The sequence below is a fragment of the Amblyomma maculatum genome, chromosome 2 (assembly GCF_055883805.1).
Source record: "Amblyomma maculatum isolate TAMU_Amacu chromosome 2, ASM5588380v1, whole genome shotgun sequence".
Lineage (NCBI taxonomy): Eukaryota > Metazoa > Arthropoda > Arachnida > Ixodida > Ixodidae > Amblyomma > Amblyomma maculatum.
The window spans coordinates 112944183-112969597 of NC_139345.1; the positions used below are offsets into that span (position 1 = coordinate 112944183).

At 43.8% G+C, this 25415-nt stretch overlaps 1 protein-coding gene across 11 annotated transcripts in view; it reads right to left on the reverse strand.

Moving 5' to 3' along the window:
* Positions 1-25415, reverse strand: part of Set2 (SET domain containing 2) — a 95556-nt gene that overhangs the window by 25983 nt on the left and 44158 nt on the right. For all 11 annotated transcript variants that reach the window (XM_084595092.1, XM_084595101.1, XM_084595098.1 and 8 more), the window contains 8 exons: positions 24833-25144; positions 20351-20775; positions 18748-18876; positions 16411-16462; positions 16228-16304; positions 15041-15242; positions 13865-13962; positions 9411-9585 (listed from right to left, as the gene is read on the reverse strand). In XM_084595092.1, coding sequence (XP_084451218.1) covers positions 9411-9585; positions 13865-13962; positions 15041-15242; positions 16228-16304; positions 16411-16462; positions 18748-18876; positions 20351-20775; positions 24833-25144 — 1470 coding nt within the window. The remainder of the gene's footprint in view (positions 1-9410; positions 9586-13864; positions 13963-15040; positions 15243-16227; positions 16305-16410; positions 16463-18747; positions 18877-20350; positions 20776-24832; positions 25145-25415) is intronic.

Below are 25415 nucleotides of genomic sequence, written 5' to 3' on the forward strand. Positions count from 1 at the left end.
ATTGATTGCGAAAATGTACGAAAAGCTCGCATAGTTCGAATTTCCCCCCAAGAGGCTGCTAAAAAGTGCTAGAGAGAGAATAGCTGCGGTAATGGTAACAGTCGTGGCCAATGTTTCAGTACAATTTTCTCGCGGAATAACCCTGCTCTCATTTCTCTCTTCCATCTCTTCCCACTTCTGTCACTGAGAATCAGCTTATTTATTATTTTTTCACAGTGGGTTCCCTAGTTTCATAGCCTTGCTAGCACTGACCTTGGTACCCTGACAAAGTGCTGTGCGCCAATAACATCTCCACGTGTTTATCTTTTGACAAGATTTCGTGCGTGGGTGACGATTTCCGTGAAGTTGACAGAGTGCGAAGTTTTAGATGCTCTAAGCAGCTTCAAAAAGACTGTGGAGCTAAGCGATGAAACTGAAATTTGTTTCTACGAGCTTCAGAAAAGCTTGCTCCTGGACACCGAGAAACAAGAAGCCCAGAGAGCAAAAAAGGCAAATTATTCAAAGCGCAGAAGTAAAATCAAGTTTCATGCCAAGTATATTTCATTTGCGACCTTTTGGGGCCTGTTCTGGATACATAATACGATTTTCAGATAATATGTTTTAAATTTGGATTCCCACGAGAATTGCACAAACAACATTCCACTGTACCGAATAAGGGATTCAATATTCGATGGCAGTTTTTCTTCACTTACTCGTATTCTATTGATATTTGGAAGTTAAAACATTCGTACATGCCTCCTAATTTGTTGTTAGGTGCATCATTTTTCTTCCATAACGCTTTTCACATATTTTTTTATGCTTTCTACAGCGCACCCTTTGACGAAAAACAAGGCTCCCTTTGAATGCGTACGAAGTGCTTGAAGCATTTGTTCTAAATTTTTTGTGTGCTGCATACCCTATAGCCTTTTTTTTTTAGCTTATTTCTTTTTCTCTTGACTGTCGGTGTATAACGTGGCACGGGCAGAGGCATATTATTTTCTATTACTTTTGGGTAGCCTCACCATAATATATGTCGGTGTATAACATGCCACTGGATGGCACCACAGTCCATTAATATTGTTATGATACTACACTGGTCTTTGCCACATTAATTTTGCTGCTGTGCCGCTGCTATTGTGTTTACTAATAAAGAACTCCAGAAATGGGATATGTTAAAACAGGCACATTCACGTAGAAAAAAAAAAAAAAAGAAAAAAGGGGGAGCTCAAAATTTAGTAGTCAATCCTTTTAATTACCACTCTTATAGCATTATGCCCTTACTGACGGCAGCAAAAATAAAAAAAGGGTAATACTAATATTAAAAATAAAACATTCTAAGGGTAATACTAATATTAAACGGCAAAACACAAATTCCCGCACCTTGATTACTGGTAACACAAAAACAAATGAAACTGCACCAGCGATAGCCACTTGATTTCTGCAAATTTCCTAATCTGATTACCGTTTGAAAATCTGTTGCCCCATTCTACATTTTATTTCCCTTGACGTGTATTCTATTAGCCAAACCATTATCTGTTCTTTGCACCAAATGCAGCAGCCTCTGCTTAAACGAAACAGTGCCATAAACAGGCATCACATTTGTATGCTAAGAAGACGAGATATCTAAAAAAAAAAACCTATTACTGCCATTGATATACCATGCTGTTAACCCAAACTTTTTAAGAACTCTGATTTGCTCTCGCGTGACCGACTCAAGGAACCAATAACCAGAATGAAACGTAAGAGGTGCTGCCATATCGTGATATCTACCTAGCACATACAGCTTGAGTATGATAAGGAAGATGGAATCTAGTAATGCCAGTGACATTTAGATGTATAGCACAGTCAGGCAGGGGTACAGTAATGTGCAATAAAACAAGAGTACCAACACAAATTATAGGCCCGCCCTCCCCATGACTTTTCAGGCTATAGTTGCAGTAGTAGGTCATCATTTAGCAACCCTTTGCTTTTTCAAATGGTCATAGTGGCAACTGGCAACATAAATTCAGTCAAAGAGAGCAAAACCATTTGGCATTTCACAACATGTTGGAAAGTGACTGGCCGGCTGGTCTCTCCTGGAGGTATTTCAAATGTTGTCTGATTGTTTGCGTTGTGCCACGGCAGAGGCGGAGGCGACAACCTGAAAGGCAGTGTTGCGCAATTGTGTGCCATGAGTGGAGTATTACTTCTCTTCTTCAAAGGGGCAGCTGCCCGTGTCATGCAACTGTTGCTTCGTGTCGGCTGGGTTTCCCTGCAGCCATGGCCGAAAATGTGTGGCAGTGTCCCGAAACATGCGGACGTGTGTGTGTCGTGGCTCAAGAGGTAATGGAGCGAGTCTTCTATTTACCTCGGCCGAGAGTGCCAATAGCGAAGCTCAAGTGGTCACATATCCATTCGTGACGGCCCAGGCAGTTTATTGGCCAGACAGCCGGACGCTGCAAGAGAAGCGCCGAGTTAGGGCGGGCCCTCGGGATACGGCTTCTGCTGTCTCATTTAACCTGAGTAGTACTAGACAACAAGACGCTCTCCAAAGAGTTTGAAACACTCATCTGCCACAGTCTGGAGTGCACAGAGGACCCGAAATAGTATGGGCAGATTGTTTGTAGCTATGACACCACGCCTAAAAACGCCTTCCTTATGTAAGAGGCAGTAGAAGGCATAGTCGAAGGAATGGCTTCTGCTGTCTCAGCTAGCCTCAGTGGTACTAGACAACAAGACGCTCTCTAGAGAGCTTGAAATATACTTATCTGCCACAGTCTGGAGTGCAGACGACTGAAGTAGCATGGGCACCTATTATGGGACGCCTCAAAAGGCCTTCATGAAGCAACTGCAAGAGGCACTGTACGCGTTTTTACTCCAGCGGATGTGTGCAGTCGGCGCACTCATATTAACTTGGTTTGCAGAATCATCTTGCTTTAACAAACTGCTATGCAAAACCAATCTCGGAACATCCGAGATTAGCCGTTGCCATTTAAATGTGGATGTCTGCGCCTACTCGGGTCACACTAATTGGACTTGTATGGACAGCACTGACGAGCCAGCAAGCACTTCCAACATGCTATCAAATGCAACTAAGTGTACTGGAAGAGTTGACGAACAATGACCATGCTTGCTAAGTGACGAAACTATAGAAAGCTCCTATGAAAAGCCACAATATGACCAAGAAAAAAAACAAAAGATGCTATTTATCACCCAGCATATTGTGCAAAGTAAGAAAGGTTTGACAGTCCAAGTACAAAAAATAACCAAGTGCAACTCATTGCTTAGTCCAAGGAGGACCATATACTGTAGTATTAACAATCTTCCTACATATGTAAGCACTAAGTTGCTTTCTTAAATTAACTAATTTAGGTATTGCAAGGACTAAAATCATAACTGCCACTTTTTCCCCCCGCTTGAGACGGATATGCATCTGTTACACATGGAGAATATCACATTTTCCAAACATGTTGCAATTTGTTTCTCCTCGTTTGAAAAGGTTCTTTCTTCTTTTAAGTGGTTTGCTGAAGTGTTAATATGGAACTAGGACAAAAAACATATTCTGTCTATGAGAAATACGGCAGTTTCTCAGAGCCTTCTTTTCTTAATTCTTCGAGCTCCAGCTCTTGCATTTCTACATGGCACAATAATGTACAGTACAATCTCGGTGACACAAATCTCACGAAATCGTGATATAACTACATCTGATTTTTCATATCATAGAATTAACAAAATCAGCAGAAAGAAGCACAGAAGATGCATTCATACATTTCTGTTTACGGCTGAGAGGGTTCATTAATTAGCGGCAATAGCTTGCTAATTAATCCCTGTGCATTATGTCATTGGCGGCCATGAAGTCAGCGAGTTAAGGGTCGCGCGCCAACTTTTCCCGGTTTTTACAGTGAGACCAGTGATCAAGGAGTCTGTCAGGTGCAGGTTGTGAGCTGGTGCAAAGCCTGTGTGTACAGCATGACTGGCGATCGCGGCTCACACCTTCGTATCATATCACATTCATATCAGTAGAGCGGCAGAGTGTTCGGAAAATCAAATTGTGCACATCGTACGACAGTGGTTCTTAGCCATGGATATCCCGGACCCCTTGTAGACAACTGGAAAGGGTGAGGGACCCCTCAAGAACGGGAGAAGATCTTGTGCGGACTGCTGCCGAGGTTCTAGGAGGAGGTCGCGAAATTGGGATTGATTCAAAGCTAAACAGGCCTCCAAAAAACACGCACTTGATAAGCCAGCACGAGCGCGCCGGTACGCATGCCGCTAGAAGGGGCCTGAGATGCTTTGCATAGCAGCCTCGTCTAGCAGTGTAGCCAGTGCTAGAGTTTCACCAATACCGGCATAAAAAAACGTAGTAGATGATCTCTTTCACCCTCTCTTTAGCGCGTGCTCTCCATTTTCGCACTCCTCTCGCATTCTTATGTCTTGTGAAACTGAAGTCGGCTTTGAACCTCCGTGCTTTTAAGCCTGAAAAACTGTGTCTAGCCTGACCAGAGTTATCACGAACTTTTTTTTGGTCTCTTTTCTTTCTGCGTGTGTAGTCTTGGGTTTAGCGGACCACGAAAATCACTTTGCGGACCTCCATTTGAGAAACACTGTCATAACTCGTAACCAATGCATTATGGTCGAGGAAATTTATGAATTCGTAACAGCTCAAAATCGGTACAAACCAGGTTGGTAACGCCCGAGATTCTACAGTATATGCATCTAGTAAAGTCAACATCAGGTTCCAAAGAATTCGTTTCCACAAGACAACCGTAAACATGTGTAGCTCTCCTCCTTTACACCACGAGTTGAAAACAAACCTCCAGCTTCTACTGCACACGCGCATGTCATGTTAGTGACAGGTGCAAGCGACAGTTGGAGGCAGCTGTCAAGCACGCACTTAACATGTCACACCAGACGACTATGCCTGGATTGTGGAACCAGAATTGTGTACGTGCTACATAGTATGTCCGTTTTCAAGCACTTATCTATACTTTCTATATATATATATAGAAAGCGTTTTCTTGCACTGTCCGAGGGTGCCAAATCTTGTGAAAAAGGCAGACTGAACTGGTAGAGCTGAAGATTGTAAATATTGCCCTTTCAGGAGACTGTGTTACATGTCCGAGCAACACATCTAAACATCACAGAAGTATGCGTATGTGGCAAATGTCAAGCACCGATTGGCTGCTTTCCAGTCGCTTCCAGTAAATTAGGCCAGAAAAAGAAAAGGAAAGAAATGAACACAGAGCAGAAATGTGACTGCTCAATAAACTATCATTTATAAGAGCTCTTTCAGTACTGTGAAGCATTACCATCAATGGTGTACGTGGTATTGCAAAGAACAAAAACAACTTTTTTATCCCCACTACTTCGATAAACAAAAGCTACCATACTGTCCTACGTCATTAAGCGCACAGCAAATATCTGTATTACACATATAAAACTTGACATCACAATATATTACATGGTGTCTGACATGCCGACTCTGCACGTGGGCCATGTGAGATGCCACAACACAGGGCTCCGAATTAATTTCAACCACCTTGGATTGAACATGCATGCATGTAGTACAACGTGTGGACATATTTTCATCTCGGGTTTGGCATCCCAACACCACAGTCACTCAGTCATCATGCTGGGTAAAAACTAGTTCCAATAAGCACCACCGTTCCCATATTACCATGAAAACTACCAACAAACAGTGGCGAGCATGGAACTGCACTTAAAGCACAAATGCCTCATACAAATCCGGCTTACGACCCAAAAATGTCATGACCTACCACTTTCAGTGAGGCCACCATGAACTAAAGCACCGCGTGATTTGAGGAAGTTTGACCTAAGACATACCGGCACCAAATTTGGTAGTGCTCTTTCCTTGTATTGAAATGCAAAGTATCTTCAAACAAGAAAGGTATCCCCAGTCTCGCAAAAACAGCAAGCGAAATTCACCTATGCCCAATAACCAGCTTACGATTCAATTCCATCTTTAATTTTTTTTTTTTTAATTTGTTTTAACAACGAAATTGGTGGCATCGACATCGAAGTTGCTTTCGGGTAACGCGAGGCAAACAGGAACAACAATATTACAGCTGCTTCTTCATTTGTTACCACACTGGCTCTTGGAGCAGGCCGGCAGGGTTGCAATGAATTCAAATGATGAAACAGCGACTATGTTGCAGCTTTTAAATGCATCATGTTTATCAGACTTTGATGGCACGGCCGCTGTTTGACAGACGAAATGAAATTCATAATACGAGAAAGTCAATTATAAATTATTTGCCAGGCATAAGCAAATTCCATGTAGTGTTGGTCTAACTATACTACTACACTAAACATCATTCTAAAGAAGGCACTTTAGTGCACACATTCTTTAAGCCACGTAAAAAATGCTGCAAACACAGACATATGCGAGGCTTGTAAGTGGTGCCGCATTCCGTTACCATTCATGCAATTTCCTGCCCTCGTAATTAAGGGGGGACATAGCTCTTAATACTATTTTTCCCAATTCTTGTCCAAATTTGATAACACCTGCTATTCTGATTCAGTTTCTTGCACTGATTCCAAACATAACTATTTTTCCAATTGGCCAATTAGTTCAAAAGATAAATGAAATTAATTATTCATAATTTGCAGAAACAATGAAAAAATAACTGCATTATAAAAAAATTCACATGGACACTTTGCTAGGTACTAGAAAGAATAGTGAATACAATGTTAGGAGCACTTTTTGATATAACAAATATTAGCGAAGTTATAGCAGTTCAAAGTTCACTGTACCAAATGTGGGTGCCCTCCTGTCTGATTTAGAGCAAAATTGAAAACTTTCAACTGCTATAACATTGCTAATATTTGTTATATCAAAAAAGTGCTCCTAAAATTGTATTCGTTATCCTTTCTAGTATCTAGCAATACGTCTCTGTTAACTTTTTAAAGTGCGGTTATATTTAATTGTTTCTGCAAATTATGAATAATTAATTCCATTATCTCGTGAAATAATTGGCCAATTGGAAATATAGTTACATATTTGAAATCAGTGCAAGAAACAATCAGAATACCAGGTTTTATCAAATGCGGTCAAAAATTGAAGAAGTACCTTTAAGGAGCCATGTCCCCCCTTAAGCGGACAAGACTCGATACAAAGCTCTGACTTGATCTCGCACACTGCGCAAGCGTCACGTTCCTCAGTCTCCCATGTCTGTAAAAACCCCACTACCTTTCAATTGAGGCACCAGTGACTGCTATGATATCACTGCTGCTACAACAGTCAGCAAAAATGCAATTCCTTCCATTAGTGTGATCATCTCGATGCTGAGAACTGTACTACAAACAATAGAGGAGAACTCTGCTAAATACCAATAATGACCAGATCGTAGTTTGTATGAATGCCGTATTAAACGGATTTCAACAAAAACACTAAGCTCTTCACAGGTTGACCAGCAAGTATGTGGTTTTGTGCTACTCTCCTCAGAAATGAAGCACAACCACTTGAAAGAAACAATTTCATAGAACTATAGTCCTTAATCTTAATGGCCATTTGCCCCATGGAGGCAATGCTGAGAAATTGCTACTTATAGATGTTAAATAGTGCCCAAGAATATGGGATCGAGTCCCAGCCTCGACAGTAGCTTTTCGATGGAGATGAAAAGCAAGGTGCCCAAGGGCTGTGCGATGTCAGCGCATGGTAAAGAATCCCAGGTGGTCGAAATTCCGGAGCCCTCCACAACGGCGTCTCTTATAGCCTGAGTTGCTTTTGGACGTTAAACTCCATAAACCGAACCAACTAGAAAATAAATGATTTTGCACTTTTACACACAAAAATGTGTACAAATACACAAGCACTAAATATATGATTTTCGGTTACTCCGTCTTACAACTGCACTGCTCAAAAGGCTAGGCTTAACAGCAGCAGCATTTCAGCTGAGACGAGTCTATTATGAAAACAGTGAGGCAATGACAACGAGCCACCCTAGGCCATTTTCCTGGCATTGCTATGGCACATCCCTGTTATTTACCTCCAGCCCTAACACCTCCATTACGGAAGGTGAAGAGCAAAGTTGCGAGTTTTTGGCTTGTGTATCAAGTTTTTAAACAAGAGTGAAAGAATAAAAAACCTCGAGCTCTATTTTCTGCATATTATAATATAAACAATGTTGACATAGCAAGTTGTATTGCAAACTTACCATTACTATTTATTACAATTACTTCATTGTGCACGGTACTGTTTGTTAGGCTGTACCCATGTATTATTTCAGTATGTTAGGGAAAGTCATCTTGAACTTTGAGACGAGGGCGTAGCTAGAAGAACAGCACAGGCTGCCAACTTTCATCTTCAATGAAAACAAGTTGAACCAAGAGGAATATACAAAGTCTCAGTTAAGATTGACCAAAATTAAAAAAAACAAAAACAAAAAAAAAAAAAAACAAAAAAAAAAAAACAAAAGAGGAACCTAAGCGTTTTTCCCAAGTGAACTCAAGAGAATGCTGTTAGGGTTCACCTTAAGAACCCGCCATTATTTCTTACGCTCTGCCTATGTACGCTCCGTGTGTTTAAACGCAAAGCGATTACAGCATTCACATCTGCAAGTTGGTGGAATGATGCAAGGCTCATTCCCCCTGTGCTGCTCAAGCCAGCTTTGCTTTGTTGCTGGTGGAGAGATAAGCATAATCGGCTAATGCTGACAGCGCGCTATTCTGACGTGTCGGCTGGCAGCTATCTTCAAGCTAGCAGCAATGCAAAGCTCTCTTGTGAACATCGCACAAGGCGCGGATCTGGCAGCGCTTAGTGGAAAAAAAAAAATTTTTGAAAATTCAGGCTCAAGCCGTGTCATGAACACAAGGTGCCATCAAGAAACATGGCAAAAACGAACCTTAGCCCCTGGAGTACACAATGTGGATTGAGCCTGAATCATTTTCTTTTTTCCCACTGGTGTTCTTAACCTGCAGGTTCCTTTCTTCGAATTTTTCACATTCCGTGATGTCAGCCATCAGAATCCATGAAACACACCCTGCTCATGGATCTGCCGTCTTACATACAGCCATTGCGAATATATTCAGCACTCTTCAATCTGTTTTCATTAAAGTTGAAAGCTGGCAATGAGTTTGATTCATTTATTCGTTTATGTCCTCGTCTTAAAGTTTAAGCAGGACCACCCAAACGGAGCTGCACCAATTAGTCCTGAAACATGCTGTTCTGTAACAGTGACTATGTTAAATGCACAACAACCTTGCAGCAAGATGTTACTTGTGCAGGTATAGCACTTGACAGCAAATACCACAAGGTGTCTGATCCGTGCCTGTGTGCTAGTCTCTTGCCTTCAAGACGCACTGTTTGAACTTGAACTGCAAAGCCAGAATCACCGAAGCAAACTCTAGGAATCCTAATTAAAAACAAATGGTGCATAAAAGGAGTCAGGTGAGGGACCAACGAGAAAAGAAGAACATGGTAGCGCACTCACCGCGAGGTCCTCCACCGTGTCCCGCTTGCGCTCCTCCGCCCTCTTGGAGGATGAAGAAGAGCTGCTGGTCCTCTTGGGAGGCAGGCTGCGGCCAGACTTGAGCGACATCTTTGTGTCCTCCCCGATGTAGCCCCGGCAGTTGCTAGACTCACAATGGCAGCGCTGTGCCTCCTTGCTGGAGGACAAGCAAGATCATGATGAGCACACTGAGCCACACCAGCTTCGCTCAATACTGGTGCCCCGCCCATACTTCACAACCCACTCCTCATTCAATACTGCATAGCTGCACTGGCCGCGTTCGAAACCAATACGTGGGTTTGAACTGATGGAAGGCAGAGAACTCAACAGTGCCTGTGGAAGCTTTCCCTCTTTCCTCTTGTAAGGATGGAGAGATCACCCTCCACAGCCCGGGAGTAGCGTGCTTCTCCCAATGTCTTTGTCTTTGGGTGGGTTTACGCGTATGCACACGCTTCAAATTTTCTACCGGAGAGCCCATTGCGGGCCGTGAGCATGAATCTACGCGAGGTAAACAGAGCATTCTTCTCCCTTTTTCGTATGCGCACCCCTCTTTGGTGGTTTCTCTCACCACCTGTACATGATTGGGACTGTTGTGGCTCTCTTGCAAAAGTTGCAATAAACCCTACCCTCTACCTAGCGGCCGTGTTGAGAGGTTCTTTATTCATACGGCTCCCACGCCCCAAATATAACAGGAAAGTTTGTTCGCTACGGCAGTTGTTTTACGCTTGTATATTTACTCTGGCAAAATAAATGTTGCTTCCAGTAAGCAGCTCGTGTTGAACATGGGGTGCCAAGGATATGGGGCTTATAATAATGCTCAAAAAGGCTAGACTTTGTAGTCGCTTTCTAGCCCCACCGTGCCAGCCCTAGCAGTCAGAGCTGTGACCCCAACCCACGACGCAATGAGTCATCACTACAGTAGGTTTGTGCCAAAGTTGCGTACCTGAACTGCACTTGATTGATTATGTGATGGCAAGGCAACAGTCGGAAACAACCGCCGTAGCGAGCAAACATCACATCCATGTACGGGTAGGGGAGAGTGAAAGAAACCACCAAAGAGGGAAGCACACGCAAAGAGAGGAGGAGAGGAATGTTCTGCCCTCTCACATGGATATGTGTGTGCAGCCTGTAGCAGTCACAGCGTATGACGGTTGAGCAATTCGGTGATGGTGGTGGCCTAATTGGCGAAGAAAGCGAAACGCACGTGTGCACGTCAGCCAGCCAAGAAACCAGAGGCCCTCGGGAGGAACAAGCTCATTTCGTGCTGTGGAGAGGGGGTGTCTCCCGATATGCAAGGGGAAAAGAGGGAAGGCCTCTGCAACGGCGGTGTCACTGCGGGAGTATGGAAGGCAGTGGGGGGAGATGGGTGTGCCTTCCTTTCACCATCCTCCCAAACAGAGTGTGCGTAACATTGCGTGACAATTACTCACGGCCATTACAATGGGTCAGAGGATTTATGTATCCCCCAGTATGAACGAGGACCCACAAAGGGAGCTGCAGCAGGAGCCACTAAGGCTGTCACATCACGTCCTTAAAGGCAGAGCTTAAGCGTCCCCAAAATATTTTTCTCATCAGGGAGTGTGTCAAGAGAACAGACATGCCACAATGCAAACCCTAAAAGCTGAAGCTATTTTATTCCATTGTTTGCAGCTGTGGAATAACTTGTAGTGCCATCCACCTATTTGAAAAACTCTAATACAAAATTAATGCCATCCACATGCACGAAACTGAAACAGCTTTGCTAATGTATAAATCTGCTACAGAAGCGGTAGCAATAACCAATATGCATCAAGGGCAGACCATTTTACAAATCAAATACCACACCCACAAAGTACAGGCGCTGTCAATAGTATATGAAATGTGACAGAGCCAAATATGAGAGCACTGAACAAGGGCTGAGGGGGAGCCTCAGTTCGCAAGCCGAGCCAAGGTTTCGACAATGGGACTTGTCTTCATCTGGGCCAAAGGTGATAGGGTAAATCCAAACAAAGTGTAATGGTACAGTTTTACAGGTAACTATGTATTACAGTCACAATTAAGCAACATGTGAATATGCGGCCAAAATAATACAGCACACTTCTGCTGTCTGCAATTTTCTTACAAGTCCCGCAGAGAAAATATGATGACTACATAGGTCTATATGTGCGTACACTGTCATCATATGCTGACATATGTATAAGGCAATTCGTATTATTCGGTTACGTGTCGCAAAAGATTTCATCACTGAGGTGTCCTATGTACTTATTATGCACGGGATTATATCTTTTCAAGGATGTGTTAAATCAAAGCGATGAAATCAAATTTTATTTTAAATATTGCCTCCCATTTGCTTTTGACAGCTCACACACATGTGAACAAAAATAGCTAAGCACAACTTGATAAGCTGTGCGACAAAAAGAATACACTGGAACATGATGAAAAGAATATATAAAAGTTCACAGCCTAATCTGTGTTTCTTGACTAGCAGAACTCCCCCAGTTTCCATTCGGAATATAGTACACTCGTTAACTATAGCTTTAAGGAGGATTATTATAATACAAGACTGAATGCAGTTTGCTTTACGGGCATAGACATGGTCTGGTATCGAACAACACTGACCTGTAGCAGAAACAAGATGCGGTTGTGCTACTGTCACTAGTCTGGGCTGACTGGGGATGAAAAGAAGGCTTAGAGCTCACTGAAATACACGGAGCCAAAAGTTTTCAAGAAATCTTCATCTCGTTTTGTATCTGTGATGTCGTCACTCAATGGAGAGTAACCAAGAACATCATAGAACAGATTACGAAACTGAAATCTCATTACAGACACTGAGTATCTTTAAAATATAGGGAACATATAGGAGTACGAGTCAGGAGCGCGACCCATGAAAGCACATGTAATGAAAGCTTGCCAAAATAGTTTTCCAGCTTTGGAGAGCATTAATAAATACGGCTGATGGTTAAAAGCTGGCTAGTGCTTTGAAGAAAATGTGCCACAAAGTATGCTACATCATTTTGAAGTCAAACTATTTTTAAAATGCTTTGATAAATGTGCATTGAGCTTCTGAGAGGTACGTCATTCTTGCACATCTACTGGGTGCTCCTCGCAATCGCGACAGCTTTTTGTGTTGTCCAACGCTGCGCAGACTTTATTACCTCTTAAATACTGCCGCTCAAATGATGCAAAATTTTAAGCTGAAGAGAGTCCTTAAGCACAATAACAAAAAAGCAGTGAGCAGTAACTAACAAACAAAACCCTCCTTCTACTAACACAAGCCGCGTTCGCAGACGCCAGTGTCGTCTGCACTCCATGAGAGAGAGTCGTCTGCTACAGCGGGCTGTTCTCTTTTGTTCCCCTGCCATGACGTTATGGAAGTGTCTTTTGAATGTAGTTTTGTCTAGGCTGAGTAGTGTACCTATATGCTCGCGTAACAGGCCTACTTTCTTTTTAAATAAAAAATTGACACCAGTTTTGGTGGAGGGTCTATTAAACAGAAAAAGTGCGTGCGAATCATGACGCCGAGTTTTAGCTTCATTTACTTTACAAGGTGTTTGCTGCCATCATGCGCTGCAACGATTTCACGTTTCGCGACAGTGGACGGCGCCTGCCCTATCTAGGCGTGATAAAGCGAACATAATGAAAATCAGGCTTGCATAACCGGGCTTACAGCAGCTTAGACCGCGCACCGAGCAAGCCACGAGGGTGCAATGCCAAGGGGGTGCAATGTCTTGCCACTCTGCCAACTTTGCCGTGCAACGGTGTATGCTACCCTCACCCACCCTCCCTCCAACCGCAGGAGGAGCTAACGCCATATGATGTTATCGCTGCGCAGCATCTTGGAATGAAACGACGCTGCAGCAAAAATTAGGGGCGCACCGACGACCCGCCCACCCCCCTTTAACTTTCAGGGGCAAAAAGGGGGGGTCATCCTGAGAGTAGGTCCGTTATGCAAGTAAATACGGTATACTGAATGACTGGTATTAGAACGCAAATTTAGTGAATGCTTCAGCATATCAGGCTATACGAGAGGCTGCGTGATTGGGAGAAACAACCAGGTGATAGAGCAAGGCTGCCTGTCGGCAGTATGTATGGCTTCACAACAAGCATATTTAGCGGAGTTTTAAAATAGATTACTTTTGTCACATTTTTTTCAAAGCACACACTAACTTTTAACAACCGGGCACCCCCAATTGGTACTCTGTGAAACGGAAAAAATATTACAGCAAACTTTGCTTACATGTATTTCTATGAGGCGCTATCAAATTGTACCCTCATGCGTTTAATGGTTTTTTAAAGTTACATTGCCTTAGAAATGACATTTCATACTTTCTCAATCTGCTCTAGGCACATTCCCACTCTGGGAATGCCTTTGGGATTGAACGAGCTGACAGCAAAAACAGCCTTAAGGCTAATTAATGGCTTAAGAGGGGAAAAGACCACAAGCAGTGGAGACATACCCATATCTCTGGAACTGGTAGTCGAAGGTTAGCTCTTCCCCTGCTCTCAGAGGGCGTCTTGTGAAGAAACCAATCCTGAGCTCCCCGTTCACTGTCCACTGTAACCCATTTATTATCACAACAATCACAAGGTCTGTTGCCTAATTACACTGACCAAGAAAAAAAAAAAAAGAAGGAAGGTACATCCAATCTAAAGTGTAAAAGCATGTGGCACGCATTAAACGGATAAAAGCAAGAACTGTGTATTACTCCCAAAAATGCGGTAAGGTTCTGCGCATAGTCCAGGAATTTACCATATGTGCATGATTTTAACGCAGACCTTTTTTTTCAAACCGATGCGCTTAAATATACATGCGCGCTACAATCGGATTCAAAACTGAAAAACCTCAAAACCACAATGGTCGTGCATGCATTTAAAAAATGGTGCTGAAGATGACCTTTCGTGGTAGGTGGACAGCGAGAAAGAGCTGTCTATCTACTCTGACGGCGAGTGGCTTATAACGTCCATGTCTCGTAACTGTGTTTGCGTGTGCCAATTTTGTTCCACGTTTTAAGCAATTTTCAGATGCTTGTTCATTGCATTGTTTCTTGTGCACTGTAGAATCGGCACCAAGCCTATTTCGCGATTTCCAGGCGGTAAGTATTACTACGCGTTACAATCAGGGGCGCGTTAGAATCGTGAAATTATGGTACTCTTCTAGGGCCTGAAAACAAAGCAAGCTGTAGCACCACATAAAGCTGGTACCAAACAAATCAAAAGCTTCACCTCTTAACACTGCTTTCTTCAGCGGCCATATTGAAAAAAAGCTGGTTCAAAAAGCATGCAGGCGCACTGACAGAGGGAAAGCAGGAAACACTTCTGCCCTTAGCAAGAACTGACAACTTAATAGAGGAAGGCAGAATAAACAGAGCAAAAATCACATTTAAGACTCAGGCTGAACAACCACACCATTAATTTTATTCTCCTCTCCTCCTCATGCATTAACATTAACATCAATGAGTCTGCTTCTGAGCTGAGAAAGGCATTCAAGCCACTACATGGTTACATAAAGTGGTTAGGTATGGGTAACAAACGAACAAAAACTGAACACACAATAAGCACTATATTGGAATCAGACAATAGAACTATGACAGAAACAAAGGAAAAGAAAATAAATAAAAAAGGTGGTTACTAACCTTTTGTGTTTCACAATTGGGGTCGCAGGAGTGGTTAATAAAGCGTGACACGTTGCCCTTTTGAGTGGCATCAATGATTTCATCCGAACGCAGTGCCATGAAGTAGTAGTGCTGGTTGTTGTCGCGGGCGTACTGCTTGACGCGCTTGCGGAATTCTTCGGGGGTTAGCACCTCGCCAACATATTCCATCACAAACGTACCCCTGTGTGCACAATGACCGAAGGGCAAAAGGGGTCACTTCTGGACCCTCAAATAGTGCACGCCAACACAGAAGAACCACGCACGAAAAGAAAGGACCAAGGAACACCACTAGCTAGAGAAGACAAACTCTGCATGCATCCTTGTCACATAGAACAGAGATAAGTTGGCTAATAAAATAAGGCACGAAGCCCTCCACATTGTCCACAGTGAATAAACTGTAAAACAGCTTGCTGTGCAGTAAAAAAGAAGTGCTAGAATGTATTGGGTGAAGGGCGTACGTATTCCTTCAATATATAGGCTGAAAAAGCTTCTCCAGAAATAAATGAAGCAGAATAAATTGAACGCATTTAACACCAAAGCAGAGAGAATGAAGATGAGTGAAGATGGAGGACATGCACCTATTTAAAAGCTCGCAAAATTTAATGTAGTGTTCAATGTGTAGGGTTTAACACTTCAAGATTACACAGACTATGAATGATGCCGTAGTAGAGGGTGCCAGAAGTTCTACACAGTACAAAGGTAAATGCACCATCAATGCATGCTGCAGCAGTGCATTGGCCACAACTGAAGCAGGAAAAGAAACACTGATGGAGGGAGGCACGCAGTCACACAGGCTCAAATCTAGTTAATGTCAAGCCTACAAGGAATGTATTTTATCTTTACCCCTCTTCATCAGATTGGATAATAATATGTTTTGTGCATACGACTGTCTATACCTGCACCCACCCCTTATGTGATAACCCTCAGATTGGTGGGGGTTGATGCGATGTAATAGCACTGCAAAAGCCTTACAGCCGCGTAAGATGTGTATAAAACTCACTGTGACATAACTTGAGACTTGCAGGCTAAAAAAAGGCAAACTTTCTCCCAGTGAATGACTTAACAGGTAATAAAGCTTGCATGAAAGATTCATAATGTTGAAACAGCCCCCCCCCCCCCCCCCCCCCCCCCCCCCCCCAAAAAGGAAGTAGCAAGCCAAATCTTACGAGGACAAGGTCTCCAAGGTGCGCAGACCCCAGCCCTTCTTTTCAGTCATGAATTTTTCCACTTTAATGTAGGTTTTCTGCATTGCAAAAGACAAATGGAATTGATGATTGCACTGCCATGTGGCGAAGTTACTTCGCAAAACTGAGTACTCAGGTGCAATAAAGATGACTTTTCGTTCACACCTTTTGGAACCGCCGGTTGCTGCAGTTGTCACCGTTAGGACACCGAGATCCACTGCAAAAAGGAGAAGACTATGTTAAAGACTTCGCTTACATGACCATCCAAGTTATAATTAACACTGCGAGATGAATGTACAGTCGTGAGCAAAAGTGGTATACAGCACTTACCTGGTGGCAGAGCTCAGGAAAACTGAATCGAAACACTACTAGCGACAGTGACAGGGAGAGCAACAACACATGCATGTCGATAAAATGGGCCATCGCCACTACTGTCTCAATCCCAGATGGCTGCTGCTAGATGGTGTTGCAATGCACCTTTTCCAAGTTCCGACACAGGATGAGTGTTGTATACCACTTTTGCTCACTACTGTACCTTTGGGATCATCCCTTAATGCAGTAAGCTTTTAACAGAAAAGCGTTATTATAATCAGCACCTACTTGGGCGTAGTTAAGGAGCTATAAAGAACAACAGTTCAGTCTTTTCATATCTTTGCTGTTACAGGCAGACTCCTCCTGGCATGCCAACTCAAAACTGGACTATACTACGCATTTGAGCAGGAGGCTTGGAGATTACCGCATGAAAATCAGCCACTCAAAGCAGACTCCTTTTTTGGACGCCATCTATGAAGGGAGTAATAGCAGATTTGCTTCCATTGCAGCGTAGCCATACGGCTACGAAGGGAAGCTATTCAGTTTTCTCACAAATATTTAGTTGCAGAAAAATTTGCCCTAGTCCTGGGATGAATTTTTCTTCCAACCAAAACTTTTTGAGAATCTGTTTAGCCTTCTGTTATAGCAGTATATGGCTGCTCTCGAGTGGACGCTAATAAGTTAATGCTCCTTTATTACAACTGCTCCACTTTGAGAGATTCCCCTAAACAACAGGACAAATATTTTCGGCACGGTATAACGCACTGCATACATAAAAAAAAAAAAAAAAAAACACACATGCTAGCCATCAAAAGACTTCTGTAACTAAAGCCAAATGACAAGACCTAGTAAGGCAGGACACGACACAGCACCGATTTTTATTGGCTGTCCAGCCATACAGAAGTCCTGCGCATACAGGGAAAAAAAAAAAAAATGCTAACATACAACTGGCACGTGTAAACACTCGCAGCCCACAGTTGTGTCCTCAAAGTCATGCCTTCCCTTACTGTATGCTGTTGAATTCACTGCAGTTAAAGGCCTGTCACACAAGCATGACTCGATACTTATCCGTTCTGCCTACACTGTCTCTCTGTGATGTCTGCGTCTATGCCACACTGCACTGGGAGTTGGGCAGCTGTTGGCATCGGTACCACCTCGTTCGCAAGAAGGCCATTGACCGATGGTCCCCCTACTATTCCTCTATGCCACACTAGTAGACAACCTGTGAAACATTCCGCCAACTAGGCCCTCTCGCATTCTCATTCTTCTGCCATTACTGTACTTTTACTTAGCCTTTCTTTTTTTCTTTCGTGAGCATTTCTAGTTCAAATTCTAATTATAGTTTCAGCTTCAAACCACCTTTGCCATCGTGAAATACGCTGACGCCACATCCACACATTGTGCCAAATGCAAACAGTATTCACCTTTTCTCGGTGTAACGAAGCATAGAAATTCAGAACTATAATATTGCAAAAATGTCTGTAAATACTACCTCTTCTTGGGCTTCGATAGTGCCACGACATTAAGCCCATGAGAATTTTAACTTTACATAGCGCACCGCACACAAGTGGCCTAGCTAACCCTCATCACACATGCAAGCAAATATGAAATGCGACATGCCACAGCAACTCTGGCTTGATTCGGTTTGGTCGGCTGTTTAGCCGATGATGCCAATAGTGCGATAGTGCTAACGTGGAAATTATAATGCAACTGCAGGATTCGCAAAAACTATTCTTATTTTTTCATGCATAAAAATAAGCACACCTCTCCCTTGTATCTAGCGAAATCCACAAGAATGAGCAAGGAGATCCAGAGTTCCCCCAATGAGCTGGCAGGCGCATTCCCTCATGTGAAGTAACAGAGTTCTCTACCATGTTCTTACGCATCAATACATGCCCACACAACCAAACTCACCTTAAATGATACCATGGACGTAGCAGCAAGAAAAACTGCGAGCTCCACCACACCCCCTGGCACTTTAGTAGGCAAAAACACTTCCCAGGTACAGGTAACCATGCATCCGAGCAAGGGAATCGAGACATGAATGGCACATATTTAGTAAACTGAATGACCAAAAAAAGGAGAATTTTCGCAAAAGTTTCCTAAGCATCATTCCCTTTCACAGCGCATGCCAACCTACTGCGTCCTGCCATGGCTACAAGGCAAGGAGCGACTCCAAAATGGCCTTACCATTCAATCATCAGCAGGCGGTTGAGGCAGTCCTCCTCGCAGCCCATGATGCCTCGGTCCTTCTCATCCTTGGTCAGCGAGCAGTCGCAGATCATGCGGCGTACCTCCTTCTTGCTTTTTGTCTTGCGCCTGCCATCGTCAACGTGACCATGTCTCTTACAATGCCATACTAAAAACAATCAGTCCTGCTTCAAAGCAGTATTTGAATTGAAAGCATTGTTCAACCTCCTGGGATTCATTACTGTGCACCAACGTTGTACAGTAGCAGAGTGCCTGTTTTTTTGTCTCCACTGAAAATTGGCCACCGCTTTTTTTTACCGTTTAATTTCAGTTTTAACTTTCTGATTTTGCAGTGATGGTGACCCAACCAACCAGCCAGCCAGCATCAGCCAGCCGACCTAATTCAGCTGAGCACTGTTTCAGACGCTGATCGACTCACACTGGTGTTCTCCCAATGCAAGACAATTGCAGGGACGAGAAAAGTTTCTCACACTGAAAGTTTCTCACACTGAAAGTTTCTCACACTGAGGTTTTTATAATGCTAACAATTTTCAAATGCATTGTGCACGCGAGATTCCGTTTTCTCAATGGTAGGGTCCTCTGAGCAGCGTCCCCTGGCGACAGAGAGCGGAAATATTGTAAAAATTAATAAGAAGCGCATTTAAAGCCTGACGTACCCATTGCTTCAATGGCGCAATGAACTGACACTACTTACCTTAGCGCTGAGCAAATAAAACATCTGTTCAAATCCTCTGAGTGTAACTTTTTCTGATTTTTATTAAACGCAACATTAAAATAAGCTACCAAGATCTTTTCGGGGGCTGTTCCCCTTTAGGTTGCATTATGTGATGTTTTTAATTCTTAATAGCCGCAAAAACCAGTCGTGAACTGAACCACGAGGTGACGGCACGACAATGATAACACTGTTCAAAATTAGCTTCCACGCAATCATTTCCTGCCTTAAGTGAGTGTATGTTACCTTTGGGTTGCGTTCAGAGACACATCTCAGTAACAATCGCAGTTTAACCGGTTCAGAGGCAACCACTGAGGAGAAAAAGGTTGCGGGACCCTACCATTGAGGAGACGGAATTATTCACTGTGCACCCTCACATTTCATGGCTTCCATCTCTTCCTACACAACATGTACGTGAAGTAGGGCATGCATATGCACAGACTTAAAAAAAGAAAAAGCCTAAGTTTAATTAGTAAACGACTGGCTATATAATGCAGTATTTTGTCCCAAACTTTTCTGCTCTTAGTCCTATCTCAAGTGACAGTTCCTTTTTTCTTCAAGTTATAGTGCAACTGTCCCAACATAAATCTTTACTTATCTCTTTAGTTTGGTTTAGTTTGTGGGGTTCAACTTTCCAAAGCGACATAGTCTATGAGAGACGCCGTAGTGGAGAACTCTGGAAATTTCGACCACTGGGGTTTTTGGACGTCCGCTGACATTGCATATTTACTTATCTCTTTCAACCATATAATGATTGAAGGGAAAGGTTTGGGTTGAGACATGCATGAACTTGGGCGCTTGTGAAACCCGAGAAGCATTCCGCAGAGCCCAGCTTGAGAGGACCTGCCATAAAGCAACATGCGGTCTTACCTCTCGAAGAGGTAGAGGTTTTCTTCAATATCTTCATAGCCTAGAGGCTTCGTGGTACTTGAACCATTGCTTCCACTGCTGCTCCCTCTGTCCCTGCTCGTTTCTGCCCTGTCAGCATCCCTGGAACTCTTGGAGGAACCGGATGGCTCGGATGGCTCCCTACTGCCCGCTCCCCCTCCTCCTCCTCTGGACTCTCGGTTTGACTCTCTGGTGGATTCCCTGCACTCTTTCGGAGGCGCAGACGGGGGACTACGGTCCTTTTTTCGCGGGCTTTCTTTGCCGCTGCTGGGGGCTTCTTCTCGAATGTTGGAGAGCCTGTTCCCGCATGGAGGAGAGTCACGAGCCACGGGTGAACGTGGCGCCAAGGCAGCAGGTGCTACGTCGCGCGTCTCCAACTCACTGCTGCGCCGCCACCGGGACTTGACCTGCAAAATTTTTAAATGTGCAACAGAAAACGTTTGTGGGAGAAGGAATAAGGCTCTTCCAATGTAAAGTAGATAAAACCAAAAATTTCTGTGATGTCACTTTATTTGCATTCTCTCTTCTTTGGTACCATCTTGCACCTTTCTTTTCCATTCTTTTTTGTTTTTAGTATGGTAGCAAGATAAATGCTGCATGCTTGCTAATATGCGCAAGGTGGGGTACAACAGCGACAAAGGTCTGGCTCACGTGGGTTCAAGCATGACTTCTCACTGCCACACAAACACAGTCCCCAGCACTGAGATAACTGGAGATATAAAAACTTCTGCCCAAGTTCCCAAGGGCAGCCAGCAAACTATACTATCACTCTTATCATAATCAACATTTAACGTCACTGTCATATGAGAGAAACTAGTGTCATTAAGAATGATACCAATGATGATGATGGCAACTGTGTTGTATGATAATCTAGATTACGTAGGAAGGCTATTTGCTATGCAAGCTCTCACAAGAGCCCATGCATATATGAGAAGTAAGTTTTTTATAAAGTAAGATTTTCCTACAGAGATGCATTAGAAACCCTTACCAAACCCCGTTTTGCATCGAGCACATCTATCTGTAAAGTTGCTCACTTGTTATCCCTCTGACATGGCAAACGAAACAGGTATTGCTCCTAACCATCATCTCTAGCCTATCAACAACTTCCTTAGGTCACAAGGCAAGTCTTTGAAATGAAAAATCTATGGAGTTCACGATTGGTGAAGAGATGGAAATTCAACAGAAGGCGGCGATGCAATCTGCTTCGGTTCACAATAATTCACACAGAGACATTTTAGATTTTTGGATTTTCAAATATTTCCTTCTTTAATTCTCCTATTAGGATAGCTCTTCTAGCAGTCTACTCACATGCCCCACTTCAACTTTTAAAGCTGATGTACCATTTTTCTTTGACGTCAGTTTGATGTGCAGCTGGAAACTAAGATGCTGACATTTGAAATCAGCAATATTCCTGTCACTCTATTTTCGTCCGCTTCTGAATCTATTCAAATGTAGACTATGCGTAGTGCTTCAACACTGCATTAAACCTTGCTTACACATTATGTGCAAGACCAACCGACACAGATGTAAAGCTCCGCTAAATAAGCTATGTGAAGTTGGTTGCATAGCAGCATGTCTGACTTGGGAACCAAGGTCCGGCGGGTTTAACTGCCACATCACCCCTCCATCTCAAAGTAGCTGCCCGAGTTGGTAGTCCTCTGCCGTGTCCCATATGGTCTCATGACGTCACATTACCTGCCAACCAAGTGACCTAACAACTACCACTTGTATACTTCTCATACTATGTTCTCCGTGGTCTGTCCCCTCTAATGCTCACAAATTAGGGAAAAAAACAAAACAAAACAAAAAACAAAATCTGTCGGTCTTGGCATGATAAAATTTTATGATGCCAGCGCACTCACCACGAAAACTGCAGTATGCGGCCCGATAAATAAATATTATGCACAGCAGTATTTCCAGCCAAGCATGCTACGCTGCGTCTGAATAATGGCTGATGTCCCTAGAATTCTCGCATTCTCCAGCCTCCACGCTACACACGGCCAAATACAAATGCAGGTTACGAGTGCACTGTGTCCTTTGTCGCTGCGGCATGGTTGCTCGGTTTCAAAGTCTGGTGAGCTTGGTGGTGCCTCTATCCCGCTGATTTCACAAGGCAAAAATTAGTAATGGCGCTAGAAAATTGAACTGAAATAAAATTTACGGTGCCCAGAAATAATCAAAGCAGTTGCAGTGCATGCAAAAAAACGTCGGACAGCACAGGACTTTGATCTGGCTTAGAGCATTACCCCCTACAACCCTTGGCAACAACGTAGTAGCATTTGAGAATCCTTTTAGGAAAGTTTCCCACTAACCACCGGCCCAGTGCACCCGTTTTCACAAGTCTGCTGTCATGCATTTGCAAGAAATTGGTTTTCGTGCGCTATTTCACAGCAACCCTTACGAGCATCTAGAAAATGAGGCTGAATATTCTGAACAAGTATCTCCTTCTCATCACGACATTACTCCTTTAAGACCTGTTTTCTAGGTGCTGAAGCCAATGTGGGCCAAGGAAAAGAACTGGTACATGTTGGCGACGGTGCCATATTGAGTTTTTGCATCCATATTTAGCTGCGCCAAGAGTGCTTGGTGAGCGTGTTACGGGCTTGTTGAACGCATATAGGTAACAAGGCTGTCATCAACCTAAATGATGACCTGTAAGCCTGTTAAGGCTGCTCACACACAATGAGTGTGTTGTGTGCACAGTTTTCAAATGCTTCACTGCAACCAATGCTGCGCTACGAACCACATTCTGCAACAGTTTTTAATGATTCCGAAAAAAGCAATTAAATAAGATACAAACAGAAGATGACAGCCACCCATGCCCATAACAAACATTACAGCTACATAATATAAACAAAGCCTCCCAAGCCTGCAGATATTGTGCAGTGGCAGCAAATTCTGCGTTATATACAGCACTTTTCGTAAAAAAAAAAAAAAAAAAGAAAAAAGAACACCACTTCCTTATATCACAATCTGCATAGTAAACATAGTAAAATAAGGTTATCCCATATTTCTAATGCTATCCAATTCTTAAAGGGCCGATGGAAAGTCATTTACTGAAATTATAAAACAAGCAGAGCAATTGGCATTCCATCAATCCTTTCTGAAGCGGAAAAATTTTTAAGCTAGCTTTATTAGCACCAAACATATCAGAAATTGAAAATGATGTGCTTCCTTTCCCAACTCAACTCAGCCCATGCCGGTGAGAGAGAAAAAAAAGAAGAAAATAAATCGTGACGGCGCCCCACCCACGCCCCGCCCCGTCCGCGTAATTTGGGAGCATCCAATGAGCAAGCGCGCCCAGTAGCCCTACTGACTCAAGTGGGGAAGTTCGCGCAGAGATGTCATTCCAAATTTGAAGCGGATACTCACAAAGACCACATCTTTTTATTTCTTGCACTAGAGTTTGTGGGGATTCATAATCCCCTGCCCCCATTATAAAGGGCCGCGCGTAGTTACCACGCGTGATTACGTGCGCTCTTGGGGAGGACCGCGAGGAGAGGGCACTCTGGCCACCCTCACATCCTCCCAGGCTCCCGCGGCGACACCGCACGGGTTCCCTTCTTTCCTACTGGCATATCCAGGAAACCTCCTCTCCCCGAGCCGAGGTGAGATGCGCGTCTGTCGCAGCTCCCTCGGCGTCTTTTTACGGTTGGGCGTGCACGCGCACGGTTCAGCATTCCCGTCGGGAGACCGCCGCCTTCACCCTCTGCTCCCGGTCCAGCGCGCACTGACTGCCGCGGGCCGTGAGCACGAAGCCGCACGCAGGTGAGCAGTACCTCTCACTCCTCGTGCGTGCTTCTCCCTTAGGTGGTTCTATTTCACCCCCGTACGCGGCTTTCGCTCGCTACACGGCGGTTGTTCTTTAGTGTGTTTTCCTTTGCCGTGTACTCGAGCACAATAAACTGTTTGAGTACGAACTCGGTGTCTGTCCCCTCTGGCTCGAACCCGCCGCAGTAGCGACTTCTCGCACCGCGGGTTGGGGGTCACAGCTCTGTCTGCTAGGGCTGCACGTCGGGGCTAGAAGGCGACTGTAGCGTCTAGTCCCCTCGTGGCGCATTCTTGCGGGAGTAACACCCCCATAAGTTTTACCGCAAGTAGCATTTCAGAGACTCTTTAAGGTCAGATGTAGTCCCCAAGGACGTTTCTGAAACAAACCCCTTATGAAAACTGTTCCCTGTGGCAGGCAATTAGCTGCGCTAAAATTGTGTTTAGATGATACTCTATCAAAAATAATACATTACTTACACTTAAAGCAGAGAAATGCAAAACAAGCAAGGCCATCCATCCATTATGCTCACTTTGAAACACAACAGCCTTTGGCACCTTTACGCTTCTGCTCCTGCACATTTTGCCGGCTTCTAGAGCCAGACAGTTCTGTGTTTGCTATGTGCCCTAAGCATTAACTGACCAGAGCGTTCAGTGAATGAAACGAGTGCTAACAACTTGTTTCCTGCGCCTCACCTTTTCAGGACGGCTTAAGTCCAGTGAAGCCAGGGATTCTTTTCTCTGTGGAGACGGAATCTCCGGAGGCGGAGGTGGTGGTAAAACGGCATCCTGTGCATCCATCGCTTCCTGAGGTTTGCTGCTGTTGGATGCCCAATCCGGTAGCACCGAATCCGGCAGCATAGCCGACGCAACAGGAATGGCTACTGGCGACATGGAGGGGTCAGCAACGGGTACCAAGACTGGCTCAGAAACAGCATTTGCCTCCGCATCTTGCCATCTGGTCCTGCGCCTCGATGACCTTGGTGTTAACGATCCTTTCTCGGGGCTCTGCACAAGAGTGGCAAGCAAACAGTAGATTGAAGAGATCATGAGCCCACTGTGCAAGGGGGTCACAAAAGAGAGCTCCTTTTTGAAATGTGGAAAATCTCTCTACAGTGAAATAATAATAATAATAATAATAATAAAAAAAAAAAAAAAAAAACCAGCAATTGCTGACTATGGGCAATGGTAGGGGGGTGAATGTACTAAGTGTACTAATAAATGAAATCAGTTTTTGCTGTTTGACTACACCAAACAAGCTAGGAGCACTGAAATTTTC